The 24,929-nt window shown below is 46.8% G+C and overlaps 1 protein-coding gene and 1 pseudogene across 4 annotated transcripts in view; both read right to left on the reverse strand.

The window, feature by feature from the left end:
* Positions 1-24,929, reverse strand: part of MVB12B (multivesicular body subunit 12B) — a 97,943-nt gene that overhangs the window by 61,141 nt on the left and 11,873 nt on the right. For all 4 annotated transcript variants that reach the window (XM_061604083.1, XM_061604085.1, XM_061604082.1 and 1 more), the window contains exons 3-6: positions 13,072-13,179; positions 10,040-10,136; positions 8,123-8,252; positions 7,793-7,915 (exon numbers count right to left, since the gene is read on the reverse strand). In XM_061604083.1, the coding sequence (XP_061460067.1) occupies positions 7,793-7,915; positions 8,123-8,252; positions 10,040-10,136; positions 13,072-13,179 (458 nt within the window). The remainder of the gene's footprint in view (positions 1-7,792; positions 7,916-8,122; positions 8,253-10,039; positions 10,137-13,071; positions 13,180-24,929) is intronic.
* LOC133374100 (5S ribosomal RNA) lies at positions 9,617-9,735 on the reverse strand (annotated as a pseudogene).

A 24,929-nucleotide genomic window follows, 5' to 3' on the forward strand; every position in this document is an offset into this window, starting at 1 on the left:
AGGTTATGGAAATGATAATGATTGAAATAAAAAAAGAGGGAAGCTGAAGTATGGCCAGCCTATAAGCCAACAGTGTCACGTGGCTGCAAAAAAGGCAAATGCTATTTTAGGCTACATTAACAGAAGTATCGTTTCTAAAACGCATGAAGTATTAGTTCCCCTCTATTCAGCAATGGTTAGACCTCATCTTGAACACTTCATCCAGTTCTGGACACCTCACTTTAAGAAGGATGCAGACAAACTGGAACGGGTTCAGAGGAGGGCAACAAGTCTGATCAGGGGACTGGAAACAAAGTCCTGTGAGGAGATACTGAAAGAACTAGGCATATTTAGCCTTGAGAAGAGAAGACAGAGAAGATATGATAGCACTTTTTAAGTAATCTTTCAAGTACTTGACACACAGAAGAGGCTCAGGATCTCCTCTCCATCGTTCCTCTGTGCAGGACTCGGAAAAATGGGCTCAAGTTGCAGGAAACCAGATTTCAACTGAACACCAGAAAAATCTTCCTAACTGTTAGAGCCATACGACAATGGAACCAATGACCTAGGGAGGTGGTGGGCTCTGCAACTCTGGAGGCCTTCAAGAGGCAGCTGGACAGACACCTTTCGGAGATGCTTTAATTTGGATTCCTGCCTTGAGCTCAATGTCCTCTGAGGCCCTTTCCAACTCTACAATTCTATGATTCTATATCTCAGCCGCTGAAGCTAACTTAAGTAAATGCAACCATTTGGCAAGGGCGGGTGAACCCTGATTATCCCGGCTATTCGACGGCAGAAATGTGTTTTCCTTATGCTTTTAAAATGCCTTATTTTATACCATAGACAGGAAATTAGGTATGTGGAACCTTCTCGCATGCGCACTCCAGAAACCAACAACAGCCCAATTTATTATTATTATTATTATTTTAAATCCCCAAGTTCCTAAACACATATTGTGAAATGTGAGCAGCTTGGCAACATATGGCAAATCAATTACTAGTTTCAATTCCGAAACACACAGACACGCACGCACCCCAACCCGAAGAAAAGGAGGAGGGCGAGGGGAGGGAGGAGGAAAGAGAAGAGAGAGACAGCAAGTCAAATATAGGAACCATCAGGAAACAATGGCACAGCCGAAACGAACAGCGGCCGCCGGAGTTTCGAATACAATTAATCATCATTCCGAGGAACGGGAAGCCATATTGATGTGGGGGCTGCATTTGAATATTTAATTAGGGTGAAGTTCTTCATCAAATTATCGCAAATGCAGAACAGTCTGGGGGTGGGAGGAAGGGAGATCAGGCAGAAGTCAATCCCCAAAACTCCCTCAATGGAAACAGACAAACAGCCGTGCGGTGCCATACCCAAGACCACAAGACTAATTCCGACGCGGTGCGAAGGCATTTAGCAAAACCTGACGGGTGACGGTGGGGGCATCCTTCCAGATGGTTTATTAGAAATGCGCTGAGAGTTGGGGCGGGGACCCCTCTGGCTTTAACCAGGAGGCAGAACACTCAAAGGAAGACATTTCCCCCAATAAAGATCACGCTTAATTTTGTACTATGGAATCATTGCCGCGACCAGGCTTTTGACAGGCACAGCCTCTTTGCCACTGTTAAAAGCGCGCCACTAGCGACCTGTTCGCTACAAGCCCAATTAAACACAAGTGCTAACGGCGACTTTCAAAGCCCTAAACCAGGGAATGGAAGGACCTTGTAGGCCTGTGGCTGTTGCTAAGACAACAACCCCCATTGCCACTAAAAACTGGCTCTGCTGGTGAGGGCGGATGCGAATCCAACAACAGTTCTAGAGGGCTGCAGGTCCCCTAAATGGTTTGAGATGCAGGGACCTGAAACAGTGCCTTCTCCTGTGGCCAGGAGTAGCCAAGCCAGTGCCCTCTAGATGCTGTGGATTCCAACACCCATCATCCCTGATCGCTGGCCATATTGGCTAGGGCTGATGGGAGTTCAGCGTCCACAATGTTGCCGATTCCTGTTCGGTGCCAGCTCTCTTACATCACCAGCCAACCCTCCCCAAGTGTGTTTCTTATTTAACTACTGAGGAGGCAAGATTGGGCACCCCACCTATGAAATGCTTTCCCAGAGACCCTTTTGAAGGATTCCTGGCATTTTAAGATCTGGGTGGCTTCTCTGCTTTCTACCTGCCGGTTATTTATTTTATGATTTCTTACCTGTCCATCCCACCTTCCCCCCACCCCTCAGGAGCTCAAGGTAGCGTCGTACACAACTCTCCCCTCTCCATTTTTGCCCTCACAATGACCCTGGGAGGTAGGTTGGGGTGGGAGAGAGAAATGAGTGGCCCCAGGTCACCCAGTGTGCTTTTTAGTATCATTTTTATGTCATTGGATGCCTAACCAGAAGGGGTTTCTCCTGGGGAGTGAGTGCAGGGCACTAGATAAAAAGGTCCAGTGGGCTGGATCTGGCCCATGGGCTGGAAAGTTCCCCATATATATTCTAAGACCTCCCTTGGTTTTTTCCCCCTACTGGATCCAACACCTGCATGGGCTGTTACAGAGCGCTATTAAAACCGCCCACTCCCCAAAACCGAAGACCGTTCAGAACTTCTCCTGGCCTCTGATGCATATGATTAAGCCATAAGACAATGATGAAAGATGGGCGGTGGAGGGGAACAGAGAGAAAGGGTGGGGAGAGGTCTGTCTTTTAATGAGCAACAGTACAGTTCCAGCCTCTCTGGAGCCGTAATTAGAGCAAATTAATTGAAGTTGTGTTTTGACACACTTGCTGAAGGCACAGGCAACGCATGACATACTCGCAACTCCACTTGCCATGCAGCAATGGCGTGACAGCAGCAGGGAGATGAAATCACTAAGTGCACAGGGCCGATCTGAAAAGTTGCCGCTGAGTGATATTAACAGTAATTGTTAAATCTTCAGGAGAATCTCTAAAGCCGAGATGCAGGAGGCGAATGAAGACCCTCATTAAAACGAGATAACGCCAATTATTACTATTTACCGGCAGGGATGGAAAGCCACGCTCTTCTCCCCACCAATGTTCAATTTTTATTCTTTTTCTTTATTTAACAAAAAGTACATACCACTTGATTGTAAAAAACCTCTAAGAGGTTTACAAAACACGTGAAAAGTTATCAACAAAACACTGAAACACGAGTAATTAAAAACATTTTTAAAAAATGAACAGCTACTCACTAAAAAGATTAAAACACATCAACATCTATGTGCCTTAAGAAAAAAGTTTCAAGCAGGCGCTGAAAGGAATACGGCGAAGGTGCTTGCCTGATGTTAGGCAGGGAGTTCCAACGAGTAGGTGCTGCCACACTAAAAGAAGACTTTCTTGCAAGTGCAGAATGAATATTATGTGGCACCTTTAAGAGGGCCAGTTTCGCAGATCGAAGCGCTCAAGCGGGCACACATGGAGTAATGCAGTCCCGCAAGTAAACTGACAAATGACGCAAGGGGAGGGGAGCAAAACAGCTGACAGAGGAAAGGCCCGCCTTCCCACTTCATCCCTATAACAAATAAAGCCCGTCCACAAGAAGCCAACATCCCCACCTATTCCTCAGCAGGCTCCACCCATTCAAACGTCTCTCCTTAATAATCCTACACTGACTTTCCATCCTTTTCCTCACCCACCACAAGTTCCCAGTCCTTACTTTTTTTAATCTACATTTTTTAACCTGCCTGCTGTTCTCCCCTTCGGTCTCAGTGTTGCTCTTAGAAAACTCAGCAGATAGGAGGATGGGGGAACAAAACTACAATTAGCTGACTGCAGCTGTCATTGGCCCTGGCGCCACCTGGTGTTGGTCTCCCAGTCTTCTGACATAAGAACATAAGAAGAGCCTGCTGGATCAGGCCAGTGGCCCATCTAGTCCAGCATCCTGTTCTCACAGTGGCCAACCAGGTGCCTGGGGGAAGCCCGCAACCAGGACCCGAGTGCAAGAACACTCTCCCCTCCTGAGGCTTCCGGCAACTGGTTTTCAGAAGCATGCTGCCTCTGACTAGGGTGGCACAGCACAGCCATCATGGCTAGTAGCCATTGATAGCCCTGTCCTCCATGAATTTGTCTAATCTTCTTTTAAAGCCGTCCAAGCTGGTGGCCATTACTGCATCTGGTGGGAGCAAATTCCATAGTTTGACTATGTGCTGAGTAAAGAAGTACTTCCTTTTGTCTGTCCTGAATCTTCCAACATTCAGCTTTTTGAATGTCCACGAGTTCTAGTATTATGAGAGAGGGAGAAGAACTTTTCTCTATCCGCTTTCTCAATGCCATGCATAATTTTATACACTTCTATCATGTCTCCTCTGACCCGCCTTTTCTCTACCAATGCAGCAGCAGCCACCACCCTAGAGAACACTACTAGGTCAACCAGCCAATACTGGGCTAAGTGGACCAATGGCCCAAGTCAAAAGAGGGGGCATGAGTGATCCCTTTTCCAAGGCTACGTTCAAAAGCAATCGCAAGCAAAGGTCAAGTCCAGCTTCTAAAAGGCATTGGGGAAAGAAAAAAAAAGGCACCACTGCACCAGACCTCCAGAGTTAGAAGCTTGCTGCTTCTTTTGCAAAACCAAGGCCAAGATCAACATATTTTAAGTGTTTCATCCAGGCAGGGCTGCGTAGGGGTGCCAAGCATTGCAGAGTCTGTAAGTGTTTAAGACTCTCATCGACGCTCATTAAAATATAAGATCAAATGGCTTTTAAGCTTCCCTCGGCTCCTGAGCCAGAAACATCCCCCCCTCCTGTCCCCACCATCTGCAGATGAAACACACTGATTTGGAACCACTTTTGGCACTTCGCTATCCAAGCAAGATGCAAATCGTTTGGGTTTTCAGCGCAACTTTGGAACAAAATTCCGGAAATGGCTGGTGAGCTCTATGCTCTCCCGGGCATCCCAGGAGAAACAGGCTTAAGGGGGTGCCTGCCTCCAAGCAATGACTCGAGTCTAAGAGCCCCCACCTGGTCTGAAAAGCCACTCGGATCAGGTCAACAGCCCAGTGTCAGCATTGGCAGGAAAGGAGCCAGCGAAGCCGCATCGGGTGCTCCAGAAATGTAGTACCTAGGAGGACAGCACAGCACCACTGCCAGGCAGAGATTATTTTATTTTACTTATAGCTCTGCCTTCTAATGTTTACACCCCAACTCAATGTGGCTCGCAATAATTAAAATCAACTTTCAAAAAGGTGCCTAGCACACAAAGCACTGAACGTGTGTTTCTGTAATTTGGGATTTTTAATAAAAAAAAATCAGGGGGCACTTGCCTGATGAAAGCTTTTTTTTCCCATAGAAATTGCCCACAAAACACTCCGGAGGGAAGAGAGAGATTAAGTGACTCCTGTTTTTAACCACCCAAACCTGTAAAAGCTGTCAATTATTAATTATTAAAATTATCAATTATCAATTATTAAGCACATTTTTCCAAAAAAGTTTCCCTTGTGCAGCTATCCTGCTGAATTTTTGCAGAAGTCACCCCCACAGGAGGAGTGACCGTTGCTTGCAAATGCCATTATGCCCCCAAATAAAATGGTTTTAGATGGTTCCTGGTGTGTGGGCTGTGGTCAAAGTTTAAAGGTTCCCGAAATAAAAACCATTGGACCTATTTGTCTGTAATTTGGCTGGCAGGCTTTACCTGCTCAGAAGGGATTTACCATGTCGGCAAATTCCATCCATTTCTGTCAAAAGAGGGGGAAAGAGACTTGTTTGTTTGTTTTCTCCATAATAGTGAATGCAGTAGACACAAATCTGCATTCAGATTCAGATTCCAAGCCAAAGTGCTTTGCACTGATTTGCTGTTACAAGGCAGATGGCTGGGCTTACAAACAGGCATCTAAAGGAAAATAGGCAGCAATCAAGGGTTCCTCTGTGGCTCAGGTAAGCAGCCTGATAGCAGGAAAGTAGTAGGTGGTGAGAGGGCATTACACTCAACTCTCTTCTCCTTCCAAAAGTGATGGAAAGAAGACCTCCGGAACATGGGGTACCCACCAGTTTGCATCCAGCCTGTAGCTACCACTAGCCACAGTGGCTAACTCGTCAGTTGCTAGGAATCACAAGGAGAGAGAGTTGCTGTTGTACACAGCTCCTGCTTGCAGGCTTCCTGTAGGCATCTGGCTGGCCACTGTGAGAAGAGGATGCTGGACTAGAAGGGCCACTAGCCTGATCCCACAAGGCTCTTCTAAACCACCTAATGGAGGGACCACCACTGTGCTTTGTGCATGAATGTCCAAAGCAGGCTTCTTTAGAAAGAGTCACAAACTGGTGCAGAAACAGAGGGAACTAACCAAACTTAAAAATGGGGGTGGGGGAATTATGAACTCGGAAGAAACTAAGATGGACAGATTTGGCCATCCCCACTTCCGCTTCTGTACGGGCTCACTGGTGGGGATTCCATCCAGAGGGGCCTCCTGTGTCATCCTTCAAACTGTCTCCAAAAAATCTGTCATCTTCAAGCAAAGATGTCATTTCCCTGTGTGTGTGTGTTCTCCCCCCCCCCCGGTGACAAGACATAATTGTACGTAACTTTTTGTTGTTGTCGCACGGATGTTATCAGCCTGTGACAGACGATTTGGGAAATGGAACGCACTTGGATTGTGAAAAGATGTGTCGTCTGTGTTTAACATCCCACTTGCCCGAGACTGGGGATTTCACCTCAACTTCTGCATGTAAATGTAGAGTATAGGCTCTCTCCTCCCTTCCCAGCTCCTGTCTTTGAGTGCCAACCCCTGCCTCTCCCTCTCCCTCTCCGTGTGTGTGTGTGTGTGTGTGTGTGTGTGTGTGTGTGTGTGTGAGAGAGAGAGAGAGAGAGAGGGGGGGGTGTGAGAGAGACAGACAGACAGACAGACAGAGTGTGAGAGAGGCTGTGTATGTGTGTGTTAAAGAGACTGTGTGTGTGTGTGAGAGAGAGAGAGACACTGTGTGTGTGTGTGTGTGTGTGTGTGTGTGTGTGTGTGTGTGAGTGAGAGACAGACAGACAGTGTGAGAGAGAGGCTGTGTATGTGTGTGTTAAAGAGACTGTGTGTGTGTGTGAGAGAGAGAGAGACACTGTGTGTGTGTGTGTGTGTGTGTGTGTGTGTGTGTGTGAGTGAGAGACAGACAGACAGTGTGAGAGAGAGGCTGTGTATGTGTGTGTTAAAGAGACTGTGTGTGTGTGAGAGAGAGAGAGACACTGTGTGTGTGTGTGTGTGTGAGAAAGAGAGTGAGAGAGTGAGAGACAGAGTGTGAGAGAGAGGCTGTGTATGTGTGTGTTAAAGAGACTGTGTGTGTGAGAGAGAGAGACACTGTGTGTGTGTGTGAGAGAGAGAGAGAGAGAGAGAGAGAGAGAGAGTGACAGACAGACAGTGTGAGAGAGAGGCTGTGTATGTGTGTGTTAAAGAGACTGTGTGTGTGTGAGAGAGAGAGAGAGACTGTGTGTGTGTGTGTGTGTGTGCGTGACAGAGATTGTGCGAGAGAGACTGTGTGTGTGAGAGAGAGGGAGATTGTGTGTGAGAGAGAGACTGTGTGTGCGAGAGAGTGAGAGAGACTGTATGTGTAAGAGAGAGAGACAGAGAGAGAGGAAGAGGGAGTTTGTGCATGCCTGAGTAATTTGCTATTGTGCTTGCTACAGATATAACATTAGAAAGACAAGTGGAAAGCAAAACCTAACCAAGCGCATGGGTATGAGGAGAGGTCAAGGACATAAGCAGAGCCCTGCTGGGCCAGACGAAAGGCCCATCTAGTTCACATCTCCACGGCTCATCAGCAGAAATCACGTACACCAACCCCCATCCCCACCGAAAGCCCCAAGCCACGGCAGGCAACGGTGAATTTGAGGAGAGAATGCCTCACCTGGGAAGGTTTGCGGCCGTCGTCGTAGCCGGAGCTTGCGGAGAAGGCGTCGTGGGTTGAGATGATTCGTGATTCCGGGGGACCTTGCCCATGCGGTACCAGATGCCCATGTTGTTCAGCTCCCTTTACAACAGACAAGAGAAGCCCATCAGCCCCGGAAGCTCAAGTCGGCAGCCAAGGTAACACACACAGAGAAGCCCTTAAGGGACTCACCAAGAAACTGACAAGCAGTCCCTTAAGGAAAAAAAAGCTAGACTCTGATCTGGAAAAAACAACCCCAGCTAATACAAATCCCTGGCAGAAAGGAGAGGAGAGGAGGTAGACCCTTACCCAATGAATGTATACTGTGGAGGGGCTGGCTTGCCCCGGCCAAGGATCCGGATATCGCAAATGGCGGCCTCCGTAGAATCCCGCGGAATGAACTTAATGCAGAGCCTCTTCTTCCTGAAAGCCGTTTCTTCTGCAAAACGCCAGTGTGAGAGTTCAGGAAGCGGTAAGTGGTTTCCTCTTCTCTTGCTTCAAATCTCCCCACAAGGCGCAACCCTTCTTTCAGCATAGCCAGTGGAGACTGGTGGCTCCAATTATCAGTGGAGCAATGAATCCACTCCAGGCCCAAGCTTTAAAAGGAGCTGTCCAAGGTACTAGACCCATTTTGGGAATAGGCTTCAGCACCTTGGACAGATCCTTGAAAATTAGAACTAAACCCCGGAGTGGATTCACTGCCTTCAGCACCACTAGGCCCTCCCCATCCTCACATCCCAATTGAAACAAAACCCTTGGCTGTTATCTAGGTCTTTTCTTTGTTATCCCTCCTCCTATTTCTGGTGTTCAGAGGTGAGTGCCAACAATCAGAGTAGTTTATCAACCAATCACTCCCTCTTCCCAGGGAACATCTGGGAATTGTCACTCCAGGAGGGAAACAGGGCATCTCCTAACTGCTCTCAGCATGCTTCACAAACTAGCTTAGCCTGGAACTCAGTTGTTCTTGGCTCATAGTCCCTGTGATCTCTCCCTGCTGACAGCCTTCCTTATGGATCAGGTGCAGGGAACCTTTGGCCCTCAAAGATGTTGCTGGAACTACAATTCCCATCAGTCCTAGCAAGCATGACCAATGGCCAGGGATGATGGGAGTTGTATATCCTGCCTTTCCTCCCAGAAGGGAACTTTTACATGTAACAACCAACCAACACCAACAGTTCAGCAACATCTGGAGGGCCAAAACTTCCCGACAACTGTTTCGGATAGATACGTCTTACAGATATACAGGCCGCATCTATACCTTCCATTTAAAGCCCTATGGCATCTCCCTTGTTCTCCTCTTAGAGCTATAGTTCCCAGAGTTCCTTGGAAAGAGGGACTGATTGTTAAACCACGCTTGGCATTGTAGCTTCCTGAAGGGGATTGTGGGGGGAGTCTCCTATCGACACTCAGCACCCTTAAGAAACTACAGCTCCCAGGCTTCTCTGGGGGGAAGCCATGACTGTTAAAGCAGCATAAGGATCGGCCGTGTGGACTATCGTCAGGGGCATTAGGTTCAGTTGATTTTCACAGGCAGTGCTCGATACTAAAGAGGATACTCCTGACAGCTGTTAACAGTGTTGTAGAGAGGGTAGAAATTCTTTGCCGTTTTGTGTATTTGCCATTTAAGGTGTTTTAACCTATGCTGTAAACCGCTTAGAGCTTTGGTTAAATATAAGCACTGTTGGTGTTATATGCCTTCAAGTCGGTTACGACTTATGGCGACCATATGAATCTTTTTGGATGTATTCATACGGTTTCCACGGTAAGAGGTATTCAGAGGTGGTTCACCATTGCCTTCCTCCAAGCCTATGGCACCTGGTATTCCCACGCGGTCTCCCATCCAAGTGCTAACCAGGCCTGACCCTGCTTAGCTTCCGAGATCAGACAAGAACAGGCATGCTCAGGGTAGAATGGCCATAAATACAAGCATAGGTAATAGAAATTGCCCAAATAAATAAATAAGGGCTGCTTCTTTAGGTGAGCATCTTTACCCATCAGCCAGCCTCTGAGAGCATGATCTCCTCCTGTTTCCTTCTGGGAAGAAGAACCTGGCCTGTATCACCAACTTTTGGTGACACGCACCCAACACCTCCCCACTTATATTGGACCGTGGGTGCCCAGATTGTAATCCCAAACCATGCAAATACGGGTCCGAGAGCAAGAGAATTCCAGTCAAGCTTAGCGGCCAAAACAAAGCCCCAGTCCAGACCGGCAGACTCAACTCACGCGTGTCCATGGTCTCTTGGATGGGAATGAAACCAACAGGCAAAGTGTCCTTGATATCTATGAGCTTCATGTCGACCAAGACGTTGCCCAGATGGCTCTGCCAGGGAATGGAAAGACAGACAAGCAATTGCCGAGCAGTGACAAAACCCCAGAAAATGACAGTGACGCTTCCTGTTCTTAACTGCCTGTGCAGTGACGTGCCTGGCCCCCGCCTGTGGCGTCCGAATGGAGCCAGAGCTTGTCAGAAAGTCTAGAAGCTTATTATTATTATTAATCTGTACTGTATCTGCAACTGTCTGTAAAATGTTGTCACTGTAACCCTTCTTGGAACATTTTAAATTGTTTTTAGAATGCTTCTTCGTTGGTAAAATGTTTTGTTGTAAATGTGCTTGCTACCTATACTTATTACTAAATATATTATTTATTACTAACTTCATTGTTATTATTAACAACAACAATAGCGACATACCCAGGAAGCTGCTGCAAATTAGTTCACACTGTGCATTTTTCCCTAACTCCCAGAGACTCACAGTATATTTCTATTATGGGTTGTATCCAGTTCGACTCAGAGTCAACCCCCTGAAAGGTCTACTCTAAGTAGAGCTTAACTGGATACAAGCCTGCATTTACATCCCACCTAGACGTTCAAGCTGCAGGATATGGTCCCCTCTTGTTGACCCTCACAACAACCCTATGAGGTAGGTTGGGCTGAGGGGTAGTGGGCATCATGGCTGAATGGGAATCTGAACAAGGATCTCCCCAGTCCTAACATGACACTCACTGGCACACAAAGTGATGACTGAACGTTGCCATCAAAGACTGGGTGCATCACGGTGTGGGCCAGCACTTGGGAGGGAAGGACATTACGGAATGCCTACAGGGATCTCCTCTGTGCATGGGAAAGGAAAACCATCACAAAGTTAGAAAGGTGATCAGAGGTCAGCTAGTCCAACCCCACTCAATGCAGCCTCTGTATGGTCGGAATCTGCAATTACAACATCCCCGACAGATGGATGTCCAACCTCAGCTTACATATATATCTCCACCAAAGGAGTCCTCACCACCTCCTGAGGCAGGCACCTTTTCTAAGACAGCACGAGCCCTTTGCAGTTTCTGTAAGAACTTGTATTAAAGTAACTTCTTTTTAAAAAAAAAAAAAAACCTGCTGTCAAATTGCAGACAACATCAAAAGGTTCTTTTAAAATAAATTCCAATCAATTACATACTGGAAAGGAGAGGGGAAGCTATCCAAGTACTTTGGAATTCAAAGGGAGGGGTCATAAATGCTACCTTCCAAGCTCTTTTAAATGGAAAAGGGTATCGAGGAGGGGGAATCCGGCTGTGTACATACCATCCATTAAATGCACATGATTTCCCCCAAAGAATCCTGGGAACCATAGTTTTACCCCTCACAGAGCTACAACTCCCAGCACCCTCAACAAGCTACAGTTCCCAGGATTCTATCTAGGGAGGGAAGTCAAGTGCTTTCAACGTTGCTCTGTGTACGCAGCCACAGTGGAAGGTAACAAGTCCCAATTTCATACAACAGCAACTGAGTTGGGAGTGAAAAAGTGTGTGTCTGTGTCTGTTTACACACACCCAGCAAAGAGGTCTTATCTGGACAAGCAAAGACACATGCAATGAATTTGGCTAATTAGCTCTACATGCAATTTAGCTGCAAGGTCCAGAAAACAAGTTAAAAAAAGGAGCATCTGCACACCAGTTTGAACAAGAAACTATACATGGAATCCAATTAAATGTCTTTCCTGATTAATCAGGGGCTGTAGAAAGAAAAAAAAAACCCACAAATATACCAACGGATCATAATTCCTTCTATTTCCGATCTTCAGGCCACAAACGCCAATCCTTTTTTAGCTAAAAAAGGCACCACCCACATGGAAAGAGGGAGGAATCGGCAGGTTTGGGGTAAACCCTAAAGTTTGCAGAAGTACACAAACAACAAAGTAGGGAAGGAACAACCCAGTGAGGACACAACATGCTCAGTGGCCACGGAATGCTGATAGAATGGGAGTAGTAATGGAATGGAGTTTCCAAATAGGAAGCACTTCACACTGCAACGTTTTGTTGCAGGTCCCACCAATAGCCTTTACAACAGGGATGGGGGAACTTTTGGCCCTCCAGATGTTGCTGAACTACATCTCCCATCAGCCGCAGCCAGCATGGCCAATGGCCAGGGATGATGGGAATTAAAGGTCAGCAGAGGGCCAAAGGTTCCCCCACACCTGTCTTATGCATTAGCACAGGGGTAGCCAATGTGGTGCTCTCCAGATGTTACTGGACTACAATTCCCATCAGCTCCAGCCAGGATGGCCAATGGTCAAGGTGATGAGAGTTGTAGTTCAGCAACACCTGGGGGGGCATCATGTTGACTACCTTTGCGGAAATGTTTCCCAAAGCATCTATATTTAGGGCCCACCCATTCCAGCAGGATTCTATGCAAAGATACAGACTTGGATGTCTGTATATCCCTTGCAGAAACTTTTTTTTAATGGGATGACTTGCAAAAGTCACCACATTTCTAAATTGATATTTTATTTATTTGGAAAGATTTTTAGACTGCTTAATCACAAAACTCTCTAAGCAGTAAAACACATGAATTTTTATTTCAACATCTAGGCCTCTGAGGTGAAAGAATATTTGCATATTGGTGAAGAAACAAAATCAGCATTTGAGCCAAACAGACCAGGTTTTCACTCAAAATGGGGGGGGTCAGTCTTAAAGCACCAACTGGTCCCTGGAACATCAACATCTTTGATTTTTGTGGAGCCTTCTTCAGCAGCATCTCAAAACATTAACGCAGGGTGCAAGGAGTAAGCTTGCCTGATCATCTGTGGAGAGCAAAAAATCAATCCTAGGCGGCCAGGAAAGAAAGCTTGGCAAACGTTTGGTTTGCTCGATTTCCCTCACCCCTTTTTAGGCCAAAGATGAGTAACAGAAGCCCAGTTCAGGAAACCAATGTTCAATTTTGATTTTTTAGGGAAAATGAGCAGGCAAAGAAGCAAGCCACTCACATTCTCTTTGGAGAAGGTCCGCGTGAAGCACAGATACCGCGTGACCTTGGATTTGAAGAGGCCATCTTTCCAAAGATCAGCATCCAAGCCATCTGCTGTTTGTGCAACCTGGGGGGGGGGGGAAGAAAAAAAGAAGCAAGGGTCAGTGGGAAGGAAGAGAGAGAAGGACAGGTAAACCACACTGAAGGTAATGCATAGACCCAATTTCTCTTTTATGCCTGATTAATGCTGGCCTGCGGCTCTCTCGACACCTCATTAACTCTCTTCCAATGGGGAGAAGGATCAAATACAAAGGGGGGTGGTGTCAGTTCTAAAAATAGTAACACCAGAGAGTCAATTGATTGAAGAGATCCCCATGCAAAAGATTTGACAGGGGAAAGAAACCACCTCCGGCCACCACTTCTTAAGGTGGTTCCGAGGTGAAACTTAAAAGCCAGTGTCCTCCCTTGCAGGCCTCTCGCTTGGAAAAAAACAGCCACATTATGTAGAGGCAGAAATATTGCTGTCCATTCATCTCCATCCTCCAAGTGAGGCAACCATGAGTTGCCCTCCCCCTTTGAAGATCTGAGATCAAGGAGGCGCAATTTATAAGCGCAATGCATTGGCCGGAATAGTGAAAACCAGCACAAAGCCTCTGATCAGTGACAGATCAGAGCAAGTCATGTGGCGCTGACTATTCCCTATAGGAAGATGCCAGGACTGGCTTCTTCACAAGACGGAGCAACTGAGCTGGCTAGGCTGCTGCTAGTGTGGTGCAGTAGTTAGAGTGTTGGACTAGGACCTGGGAGATGAGGGTTCAAATCCCCACTCAGCCAATCTAATAAATAAACAAATAAACAAACAAACAAAAATTTAAATCTTATTTTTATTACACGTCTTCCGTCGTGGGAAGCAAGCAACACACAAGCGCATCAAGGAACACATGAAAAGCATCCACAACTTATGCAAAGTAGCAAGCACAATCTCAAATCAGTGCGACCTACATAATCTCTAGGAAGTAACGTCTAGACAACTTTGCTATTTTTAGATTCTTCGTTTGCATTTTCTTTTTAAAACAACAACAAAAAAGGCTCTAATGAAAGTAATGATGTTATCAGAATGATCAATGCAAGGGTTTGGGCTCAAAGCCTAATTTAATTACTGGCATATGTTCCCAAAGATGCTGTCGGTATTACCTTCAGAGAGGGGCTTTTAAAATCTCACACACACTTTAAGAAGACTGAGCTGAAGGTTCCCATTTGGGGTGTTGGTTTATATCCTACCCTGCCTTTTTGTGAATCAGTAAGAGGCAGGATGGTGGGTCAGTTTATTGCCAACTATGATCAGGGGACTGGAAACAAAGTCCTATGAGGAGAGACTGAAAGAACTGGGCATGTTTAGCCTGGAGAAGAGAAGACTGAGGGGAGATATGATAGCACTGTTCAAGTACATGAAAGGTTGTCACACAGAGGAGGGCCGGGATCTCTTCTCAATCGTCCCAGAGTGCAGGACACGGAATAATGGGCTCAAGTTGCAGGAAGCCAGATTTCGAATGAACATCAGGAAAAACCTCCCAACTGTTAGAGCCATACAACAATGGAACTAATGACCTAGAGAGGTAGTGGGCTCTCCGACACTGGTGGCCTTCAAGAGGCAGCTGGACAGCCACATGTTGGGGATGCTTTGATTTGGATTCCTGCATTGAGCAGGGGGTTGGACTTGGTGGCCTTATAGGCCCCATCCAACTCTACTATTCTATGATTCTCCAGCTCAGAAGCAGAATGCAGCTCCCACCTGTTGGCAGATGCATTTCTTTACGTTAGCTACTATGTGGCCATTTTTACTCCTTTATCTTTGAAAATCAAAAGGAGATCTGCAAATCCTACTAGAACGGGAAGGTCTGCAGCTCAGCGGCAGAGCATCTGTCTTGCATGCAGAAAGTCCCAAGTTCAATCCCCGGCGTCTTCCAGTAGGGCTGAGAAACTGTCTGGAACCCTAGACAGCTGCTACCAGCCAGTGTAGGCAATACTGAGCTCAATGGACCAAAGAGGCTGAGTCAATATAAAGGCGCTTCCTCAGCCTCTGGATAAATTGCTTGTCTTAGGACTTGCCTTCAGATTTGGACCATTTATATTAGTGTTGCAGCAACCATTTGACATTCTGAACTCAAGTTTCATTTTATGTTATTAATTTTTGGATGCATGATGTTTTAATGCTTTTAAATTCAATCAGATACATGATGCATTAATGTAGTGTATTTTTCAATTTGCTGTGTTACGACCTGCGGTCACAACATTCTACTTACTTAACTTACTTCTCTTAATTGTATTCTTTGATGTTCCTTCTCTTCGGACACACAGCTCAGGGGCAGAGCATCTACTCTGCATGCAGAAAGGCCAAGGGTTCAATCCCCGGCATTTCCACATAGGGCTGAGAAAAATCTCCTGTCCAAAAGCCGGACAGCTGTTGCTGGTCAGAGTCAGCATGGGGAGAAATTGTGCATTTTAAGGCAAACTGACCTAATCCGCACTTTCCGGGGAGGAAAAAGCACAAATCAAAATGCAGCTATGCGTACGGATTCACGCTTCTCTGAATTTTGCAATGCGGGCCTTCTGAGCAAAAGGATGTACACAAATGCATATACGAGGGGAAAGCGTGCTTTACAATGCACATGTTAGTGCAACCAACACAACAATTGACAGATTTTTGCGAGGGTTTCTACAAAACAATTGTGGAAATATGGTGAACTGAAGGCTGGAAAAAATGAAAAACAGACCAATTTGTCCATCCCTAAACCAGAGTAGACAATATTGAGTTACATGGACCCACAGTCGGACTTGTTATAAATCAGTCTGCTGTGCTTTCTATTATTAAGAACATCAGAAGAGCGTGGTTGCTGGATCAGGCCAAGGGCCCATCTAGTCCAACATCCAGTTCTCACAGTGGCCAACCGGAGATAGGAAGCCTGCAAGCAGGACCCAAGCACCATAGCGCTTTCCCTTCCTGTGGCGTCCAGCAACTGGTATTCAAAAGCATACTGCCTCTGACAATCGAGGGAGAATAGAGCCATCAGGGCTATGCTGGCTTTGACCAATATCTTCTGGAACACCTCTCCCAATACGAACCTACCTGGACCCTTAGATCTTCCTCCGAGGCCCTTCTCCAGGTCCCCCCTTTGAGGGAAACTTGGAGGGTGGTGACAAGGGAGATGGCCTGTTCAGTGGTGGCTCCCCATCAGTGGAATATGCCCCCTCAGTGAGGTCCGCCTGGTGCCTTCATTGACATCTTTCCGGCGCTAGGTAAAGACGTACCTTTTCCCCCCAGGCATTTGCTAGATTGAGATGATGTTTTGTTTTAATACACTGCCAAACCTTCCTGCGGGTACATGGGGGGTGCTATTGCTATGGTTTTGTTGTTTATTGTTATGTTTTATAGTGTGTTTTATTTGTGTGGGGTTTTTTAACATTGTCGCTTGGGGACCTTCAGGTATCAAGCGACTATAAATATCATCATCATAAATGTAAATGTATTGCCTTCAAGTCAATTCCGACATTATTATTATTATATAAAATAACAACAATAATAGCCAGTGATTTCCCCTTCATTATCTTCTCCCCCTCATGGATCTGCACGATTAGTTCTTGCTGGTGTAACTTTTTTTTTTTTTCTATTTCTGCAATATGAGAAGTGAAAAGAACTCCCAAGCTGACTGAGTTTTGCAGCGTGTTTTTTCAAGGGGGCTGGGGAGAAGCTTTCAAAGAGTACACCTCTCCCAATATTTTATTTTTCTACAGTTACTTGGAAGGGGAAAATGATGTGCTGCAGGAATGTCCACAGGGGAGGAATGTCCGCAACACAATAACATTTCTATGCCGATCAAGCTTGCAAACATCTCCTTGGACAAAGGAGGCAGGAACATTGTGAAATGCAGAAGTAGCCAAATCTAAATCCTGTGAAAGGGGAGGGAGAATCCAGCATGAAAAGGGAGCCTGGGACATTTCCTACTCTGGAAAGCGCAGCAGAGATATAAGAAGCGGAATGTTGGAAGATTCAGGACAGACAAAAGGAAGGACTCCTTCCCCCAGCACACAGTTAGAACTATGGGATTCGCTCCCACAAGAGGCAGCGATTGCCACCAACCTGTATGGCTTTAAAAGAAGATTAGACAAGCACATGGAGGATAAGGGCATCAAAAGGCTACCAGCCACAATGCCTACGTACAACCTCCACTGTCGGAGGCAGTATGCTCTGGGAGGCCAGTTGCTGGAAACCGCAGGAGGGGAGAATGCTCTTGGGCTCATGGACTTCCCATTAGGGCATCTGGTTGGCCACTGTGAGAATGGGGTGCTGCACTAGATGGGCCACTGGCCTGATCCAGTTCTTCTTAAGTTCTTAGGAGGCGATTACTGGAGGTTCTTGAGTTACACACTAGGTGTTAAAAGAAAGAGACCAAAAATAAGTCTGCCTGTACCATAATTCCCTTTCTATGAATCGGCAGTACAACCACACCTGGGAGCATCATGTGGCGTTCTGGCTACCACATCTCAAAAAGGAGACTGAGCCTCCCGTAGGGACAGAAAGTGCAGAATGCGAGAAACTGCAGAGTCCCCCAGCGGTCTCCCAGCGAAGGGCTGACCAGCCAAAGAGCCTCCAAGCGCCACACTGCTCTGATAAAGAAACACACACACACACAAATGCTGTTTTAAAGTGAAAAGGGCAGGGGGAGAGGTATGAACCGACCCGGACCCTGCATCCATCATCAGAGGTCTTTCTTTGTGTGCCCCCTCCATGGGAGGCTCAGAGGATGGCAACAGGAGAACAGGCATTTTTAGTGGTGGTCCCACCGGCTGTGGAATGCTCTCCCCAGGGAGGCCCACCTGACACCTTCTCTATGCACCTTTTAGGAGCCAGGCAAAGGTCCTCCTTTTCATGCAGGCCTTTGGGCCTTGATGTGTGCTGCCTTCGTTTTTTTGTTTGGGTTTCAAGATTTTATACTGTATGTTTTTAAATTTGTTTTATATTGTATGTTTTACAATCAGTTATAAGGCAGCAGAGATTGCTGGGTATATTATTATTATTATTATTATATTATTATTATTATTATATCATCATCATCATCAAGAGACCTGGTTACTTATCTGTTACATTGTGTCTATTTTGGCCAGGGGTAGGGGGGAAAAAATCAGATCAAGGGCCACATTACCATCTTGGCAACCTTCTGGGGGCCACATGTCAGTGGCAGGCAGGGCCAGAAGCAGAAATGAGCAAAACAAAGAATGCAAGTTTTATCTTTGTACAGGAGGCTAGTTTCTACACACACGCACACCCTCCTCTATCTGCCAAACAAGAGGCATGATCAAGACCTCAGGGCCACATTCCACTCAGGCAAAAACAGTCAAGGAGCAGGTGAAGTTGAGGGGTGGAGAGAGGGGCTGTAGCCTGGAGAGAGTCCAAGGCCCAGCCAGAGGGGCCTGGAGGGCCACATTTGGCAAGAGGGCCCAAGGTCCCCCACCCCTGGTTTTGGCCGGAACACAAGGGTTTTAGAAATTGGGGCCATAGCCCAGTGGGTAGAACATCTGCCTTGCCTGAAGAAGGTCCCGGGTTCAGTCCCCAATGGCATCTCCAGTAAGAGCTGGGAGAGGCTCCTGCCAGAAACCCTGCTTTCTGCACTGCTGCCAGTCAGTGTAGACAATACTGAGTTAGATGGACCAATGGTCTGACTCAGTACAAGACAGCTTCCTCTGATCCTAGACTCAAAAGGTTCGTAGGAAGAGGAATGATCATTCTTGAACTCCCAGTTCCTGCCTTCCTCTTCAGAACAAGCATTACTTCATTACTTGAAGGAGGTTGAAGAAGGTAGCTTATGAAATCCCCCAAACACTTCCTGCAGCTCTGGAGCGATAAATGAGACACTTCATGCAATCTACTCAGAAGGCAAACAGAGAGCTGAGCATGACAGAGAATGGGCAACTACACATTCGAAGCAGACTTTTTATCCCACCAGATCAAGGCCAGCAACATGCAATCCTGCTAACAGCTACCGGTAGCACAAATCTGCAGAGGTAAATTAGTCTTATTCCTTTGAAAGCCAAGGGTGGTACGAACATCCTAGGCCAGGCCAAGGTCACATCCACACCATACATTTAAACAGTGGAGGCTGGTTGCTTCGATGTCTGAGGGGCAGTGAATCCACTCGGGGTTTTAGTCCGAACTTTCAAGGAGCCGTCCAAAGTGCTGAAACCTCTTTCCAAAGTTTGGACTAAACCCCGCCACACGGCCACCAGTCTCCGCTGCATTTGAAAGACTCTTGGACGACCTTCAAGTTGATCCCAACTTATGGCGACCCTATGAATCTTTTTTATATATATATTCTTAGGGTTTTCATGGTAAGCGGTATTCAGAGGTGGTTTACCACTGCCTTCCTCTGAGGCTGAGAGGCAGTGACTGGCCCAAGGTCACCCAGTGAGCTTCATGGCTGCGTGGGGATTCGAACCCTGGTCTCCCAGGTCACAGTCCAACACGCTAACCACTATGCCATACTAGCTCTCAAAGGACTCTTATACCACTTTAAAAGTTACTATCATTTGTTACAGGTGCCGAGAGGAGTTAGGAGCTACAATTCCCACCACCCTGAACAAACTACAGTTTCCCAGCATTCTTTGAGGGAAGACCAGGACCATCAAAGCGATACAAGAGTGCTTTAAGTCTATGCCATGGATGTGATCCAAGATGCAAAAGTATAGCTGAAAGATCAGGGCAGCACACTCTTATAATTAAGGGTCAGGGTGCCTCTATCAATATGCTCAGCCCCCAGATGAGCCCATGCACACATACAGTAGGGCCCCACTCATACGGCGGGTTACCCATTGAATAGAATGGTGCACGATGCCCGAAAAACGCCGTAAAAGCGGAACAAGCGCCGTATGAGTGGGGCTTTAGTCTAATTGCGTCTCATTGAGACCGCTGTATTAGCAAATCACTGTAAAGCGAAGCGCCATAAAGCGGGGCCCTACTGTGTACACGAGAGACAAAAAGCGAGAAACATGCACATGCGGACACACACAAATTTTGCTTTTCTAAGGGATATGGGTAAAAGTCGGATCCAGGAGAATTAATCTATGCCTTAACAAAGGATATAGAGGTGAAAGAGGAAGTGGGAAAGAGCGTCCCTTTTCCAAACTTCCTCCTTTAGGGCTACATACATTTCAAAGGAGAAAAGGGTAAGCATCCTCACCACCTCATGACCGACATAGCGGCACAGGAAGGCTTCAAGAGCACCGCATCGGCAACCCCTTTATGGGAGGGGCCGTGGTTCAGTGGTAAAGCACATGCTTTGCATGTGGAAGTTCCCCAGTTTGATCGCCAGCAATTCCAAGTAGGGCTAGGAGAGCCTCCCGCCTATAACTGGGGAATAGCCCCTGCCCATCAGTTTAGACATCACTGAACTAGATAGACCAATGGGCTGACTCAGTGCAAGGCAACTTTTTACGCTCCTAAGGAATATTTACACCCCTGTCCTCACCAAAACCATCTCCGATCTCCAGCCACAGCTGAAACCCAGCAGAAAGCACATGCAGGCTGGGCTGCAAGCTGTGAGCTGAACACACGCACATGCACGCAGGCACGAAGATCCCCTTCTCTCCGCAGCCAGTGCACAAAACCTGCCTTGGCGTTTCCAAGTTCAACAGACAAATTAAAAGCTACCAAGGAGCCGCCCCTTCTCGCTAACAATTTGAGATAATTAAACAGAAGCCACAAGTCGTTTCATTTCCTGCCACGGCTTGAAAGGAAACTCCTGGATTTCTCTTTGGGGACTTGCTAATGGTTTTCAGAAGATGCCACTTACATGGCTGACATGTGCATGCAAATGCAGGGCACCCTTTCTATGCGCAAAAAGGGCCCACAGCTTCTAGCAGAGCAAACGGCTCTCAAGTAACAGCGAAATTCCATGCCTGAAGAGCCCAGCTGGATTCTGAACGGGGTGAAGAATCTGTCACAGATGTTGGGCGGGGTCAAAGAGAGCTTCGCCTCTTCTTCCCGCTGACCCAGGCTACCTATAAAATACTTTCCGGTCACATTCCAGCTGTAGCCTGAAATTCAATTGTTGCTCAGCTCATAGTTCCTGTCATCCCTCCCCGCTGCCAGTCCTCCTTTACGATCAGGTGTGGGGAACCTTTGGTCCTCTGGATGAAAATGTGCTAGAATCCCTCCCAATGTTGATTTGGTACCAAATAGTCCACTGATTGGTCCCAGGCTGTGGCCTGACGGCACATGAGGCCACCACTTTGCTGAAGCTAAGCAGGTCTGGGTCTGGTCAGTGCCTGGATGGGAGACTGCCTGGAAACCACATGTACGCCACCGTGGGTTTTTACATAGCGATTCTCCACAGCTATTTTTGAAAAGAAACAGGAGTGGGGAACCTTTGGTCATCCAGATGCTACTGAACAAAAACTCCCATGAGCCGCAGCAAGCATGGCCAATGGCCAGGAACGATGGGAGTCATAGCTCAGCAACATCAAAAGGGCCAAATGTTGCCCACACCTGTATACAGAGTCAGAGCATTGGTCCAACTAGCTTAATATTGCCTACACTGACTGGCAGCAGCTCTCCAGTCCTACCTGGGGACTGAAGCGGGAACCTTCTGCGCACAAGGAAGATGCTCTTCCACTGAGCTACAGCCCTCAGAGAAGAGCACCCAATCTCCTCTAGCCTATCAGTGTAATGACACCACACAAATGCGCAGACCTCTTCGGCATGCCTAACGGTAGGGCCGGTCACAACAATTCTGAGCACGGGCTGCATCACAGATGAAGAACTTTGACTTAAAAAAAAAAAGTCCGCAGCTGTGCAAAAAGACTTGCCAAGAGCCCGGAGGAAAGGGTGGGTTGGAGAGTCACCTATCAGTCAATTAACAGAGCTTTGCTCATCACTCCTTCTCCACCGACTCGTCCAACAACCGTTCCCCAGAGCTGCGAGCAATCTGGTACGATTCCAATTGCTTGCAACAGTATCAGTAGCAACAACGTCCTGAAAAAGAGAAAGGAGAGCCTCACCGTTACCCAACATCTTTATTTGCCTTTACTTCCCTTGCGGCCTTCCTAATACGGCAGGGGTGGGAAACCCTTTCTGCCCGGCGGGTCAGATCTTAATCTCCCTACCCCCAGTGGGAGGCAGATCTGACAGGCAGGTGGGGCCGCCAACCTGTCAATCACCTGACACCACTCTGAGGTCAGTGGAGGCTGCACTTTGAAGGCCCCGACTGTTGGGGATGTCGGGGGGGGGGTTCAAAGAGCAGCAAGGGGCTGTTCATCTAGCATTTGCTCATCTAGCTCAGTATCGCCTACACTGAATGGCAGTCGCTTTCCAGTATTTCAGCTCAGAGAGTCCTTCCATTGGAGATGCTGGGGATTGAACCAGGGACCTTCTGAATGCAAAGCAGATGCTCTAGCCACTGAGCTACAGCCCTTTCCCCGAGAATGTCGCCAGTCAGGGCTCCCTGCCAGTTTAGTGCTAAAGCACCAAAGCGATACCCTGCATGAGATCCACCCTCTCTGATGCATCAAAAGAAAAAGAAAAAAAGGAAAATCTGCACCAAGGGTTTCCAAGTTCTCGTTCTACACCCTGCGTGGACGATGCAGTGTGCAAGTTCGCGTAGGCTTTGAGTGATTTATTCAACTTTTGCTAATCACAGAGAGGAGCGAGGAACTGAAGCCCCATGGGAAATCCTATTCATCAGCTGGTAAGATGCCACCAAACATTGCCTGCACACTTCAAGTTGCAACCATGAGGACTAGCACCTTTGTTATATATAGAAAAATCATGCTAAAACTTCTCAGGGCAGTTTTCGGGCTTGTCCTGAATTGTAGAATACATACCGTTCTGTCGCATCCCCTTCTTTTAAGGGGTGGATTGTTCCACCGTTGCTATATTTATGCATTCTTTGTGTTTTGTTTAAGTTTTTATACCGGTTTTAACTTTTTTCCATTGATTGCAAGTTGCTTTGAGTTCACTTTTGTGAAGAAAAGCGACTAACAGGTTTCTTTTAGGCGCCAGGTTAAGACCTGGTTATACTCCCAGGCATTTTAACGTTCATGTTTTATATTTAATGTTTTTATTCTACTTTGTTGTGATTTTGTATGTTTTATTGTAACTTTGTATTTTAACTCTGCTGTTCACCGCCCAGAGAGCTATTCGCTATGGGCGGTCTATAAATAAAATAAAATAAATAAATAAAATAAATAAATAATAAAGAAAGAAGGAACTGAAGCATTTAGTTTGCATTACTGTAAGAAAATAGAAAACCAAGCCACTACCCGGTCGGTACCCTGCCCCCCCTCCCCGTCTATCATTTGCAGCTTTCAGTGGGATGTGGGTGAGGACAAGAGCTGTATTTTTTAATCTCTCTATATATATGTTTCATATTAACATTTTTCACAGCTGAATATATGCAGTTACTGCCGGAAAAACACAAATCATTGGCTAGGCATCTTTTTAGCAATCAGGAGACATTGAGAACTGAAAGCCAGCTGAGCTCTGGGGAGGCTTCACACTCTAGTTCAACAACAGTTCATCGACTTCCCTGTTTCTCCCAGCCAACAAAGGATCAAGTTCATCCATCTGCTTTTTCGCCACATACCTCCACAGCTGGCTGGTTTCCAATTCCGTATTCCCAAGAAGCACCTCCCTTTCCAAATCAGAGTTTGGATCTAGGGAGCACCTTATTACAAGTCAGATCAGCAGACAATCTAACCCAAGAGCATCTAATCTGACTAGTTGTCTAAGGCATAGCCTTATATAAACACTCAGACACGGAAACCAAATGTGGCCCTCTGGTCCTCTCACTCTGGCCCTCAGAAGTCTCCCTAGGCCACCTCCCTGTCCCCAGCAACACCCCACGATATCCTTGCTTGTTTTCGCCTTTGAACTTTCACAGACTTTCAGTACAGCAGACATAATAATATTATCAAAAGATAAAACCAACAGCTTTTAAAAACAAAAGTCCATAAAAGAATTACATGTCTGATGGGCTTGCTGAAACAGCAAAAAAAGGGTTTTGCCAGACAGAAGGGGAAAAAAAAACAGTCCAACCAATGTGCCTGCCTAATATCAATAGGCAGGGAGTTCCAGAGAGCAGGTGCTGCCACACTGAAAGATCAATTTCTCGCAAGTGCTGAATGAACACTATGTGGCCCTTGTATAAGAGTCAGTTCTATAAATCAAAGTGGTCGAGCGGGTGCTGCTACACTCAAGTCTGCAACAATATGCTGTCGCATGACGTGTTCCCATTCAGCCAGCTACATCCCCTCCAAGAGACTCCATTCCATTCAGCCAGCCATGCCGTCTTCCAAAGGACTCCAGACCACTCATGCTCCCCCACCTCTTCGGTTTTACTTATTCCCCTTTCCCCGTTAGCCAGTCAACATTCCATGCTCACAGAGGATGCACAATCCTTATTTGGCCTTTTTTTAAAATGATTTTTTTCCCTAATTTTTGTTGTTTTTCTGCAAACCTTGAGGTTCCCACAAGCTTCCTGACACCTGCGCTTATTAGCTAAGGATTAGATAAGGATCAGCACTCAGAACTGAACCTGCTCGCATTATACAGCAGGGGTAGGGTCATGCAGCCCTCCAGACGTCGCAAATCTACAGTCCCATCATCCCTGACCACTGGCCTTGCTGGTTGGGGCCCAAGGGAGCCACGGCCTGACAACATCTGAAGGGCCACAGGTTCCCCACCCTTTGCGTATAGGATGATATAGCTATGGCTGGTGCGTCCACTACAGCTATTCTTGAACAAGGATAGCGTGGTTGTGGCGATTCATGAACTGGTAACCTCAAGACACGGTTATTGCAATGTGCTCTATGTGGGACTAATGTTGC

The sequence above is a fragment of the Rhineura floridana genome, chromosome 20 (assembly GCF_030035675.1).
Source record: "Rhineura floridana isolate rRhiFlo1 chromosome 20, rRhiFlo1.hap2, whole genome shotgun sequence".
NCBI lineage: Eukaryota > Metazoa > Chordata > Lepidosauria > Squamata > Rhineuridae > Rhineura > Rhineura floridana.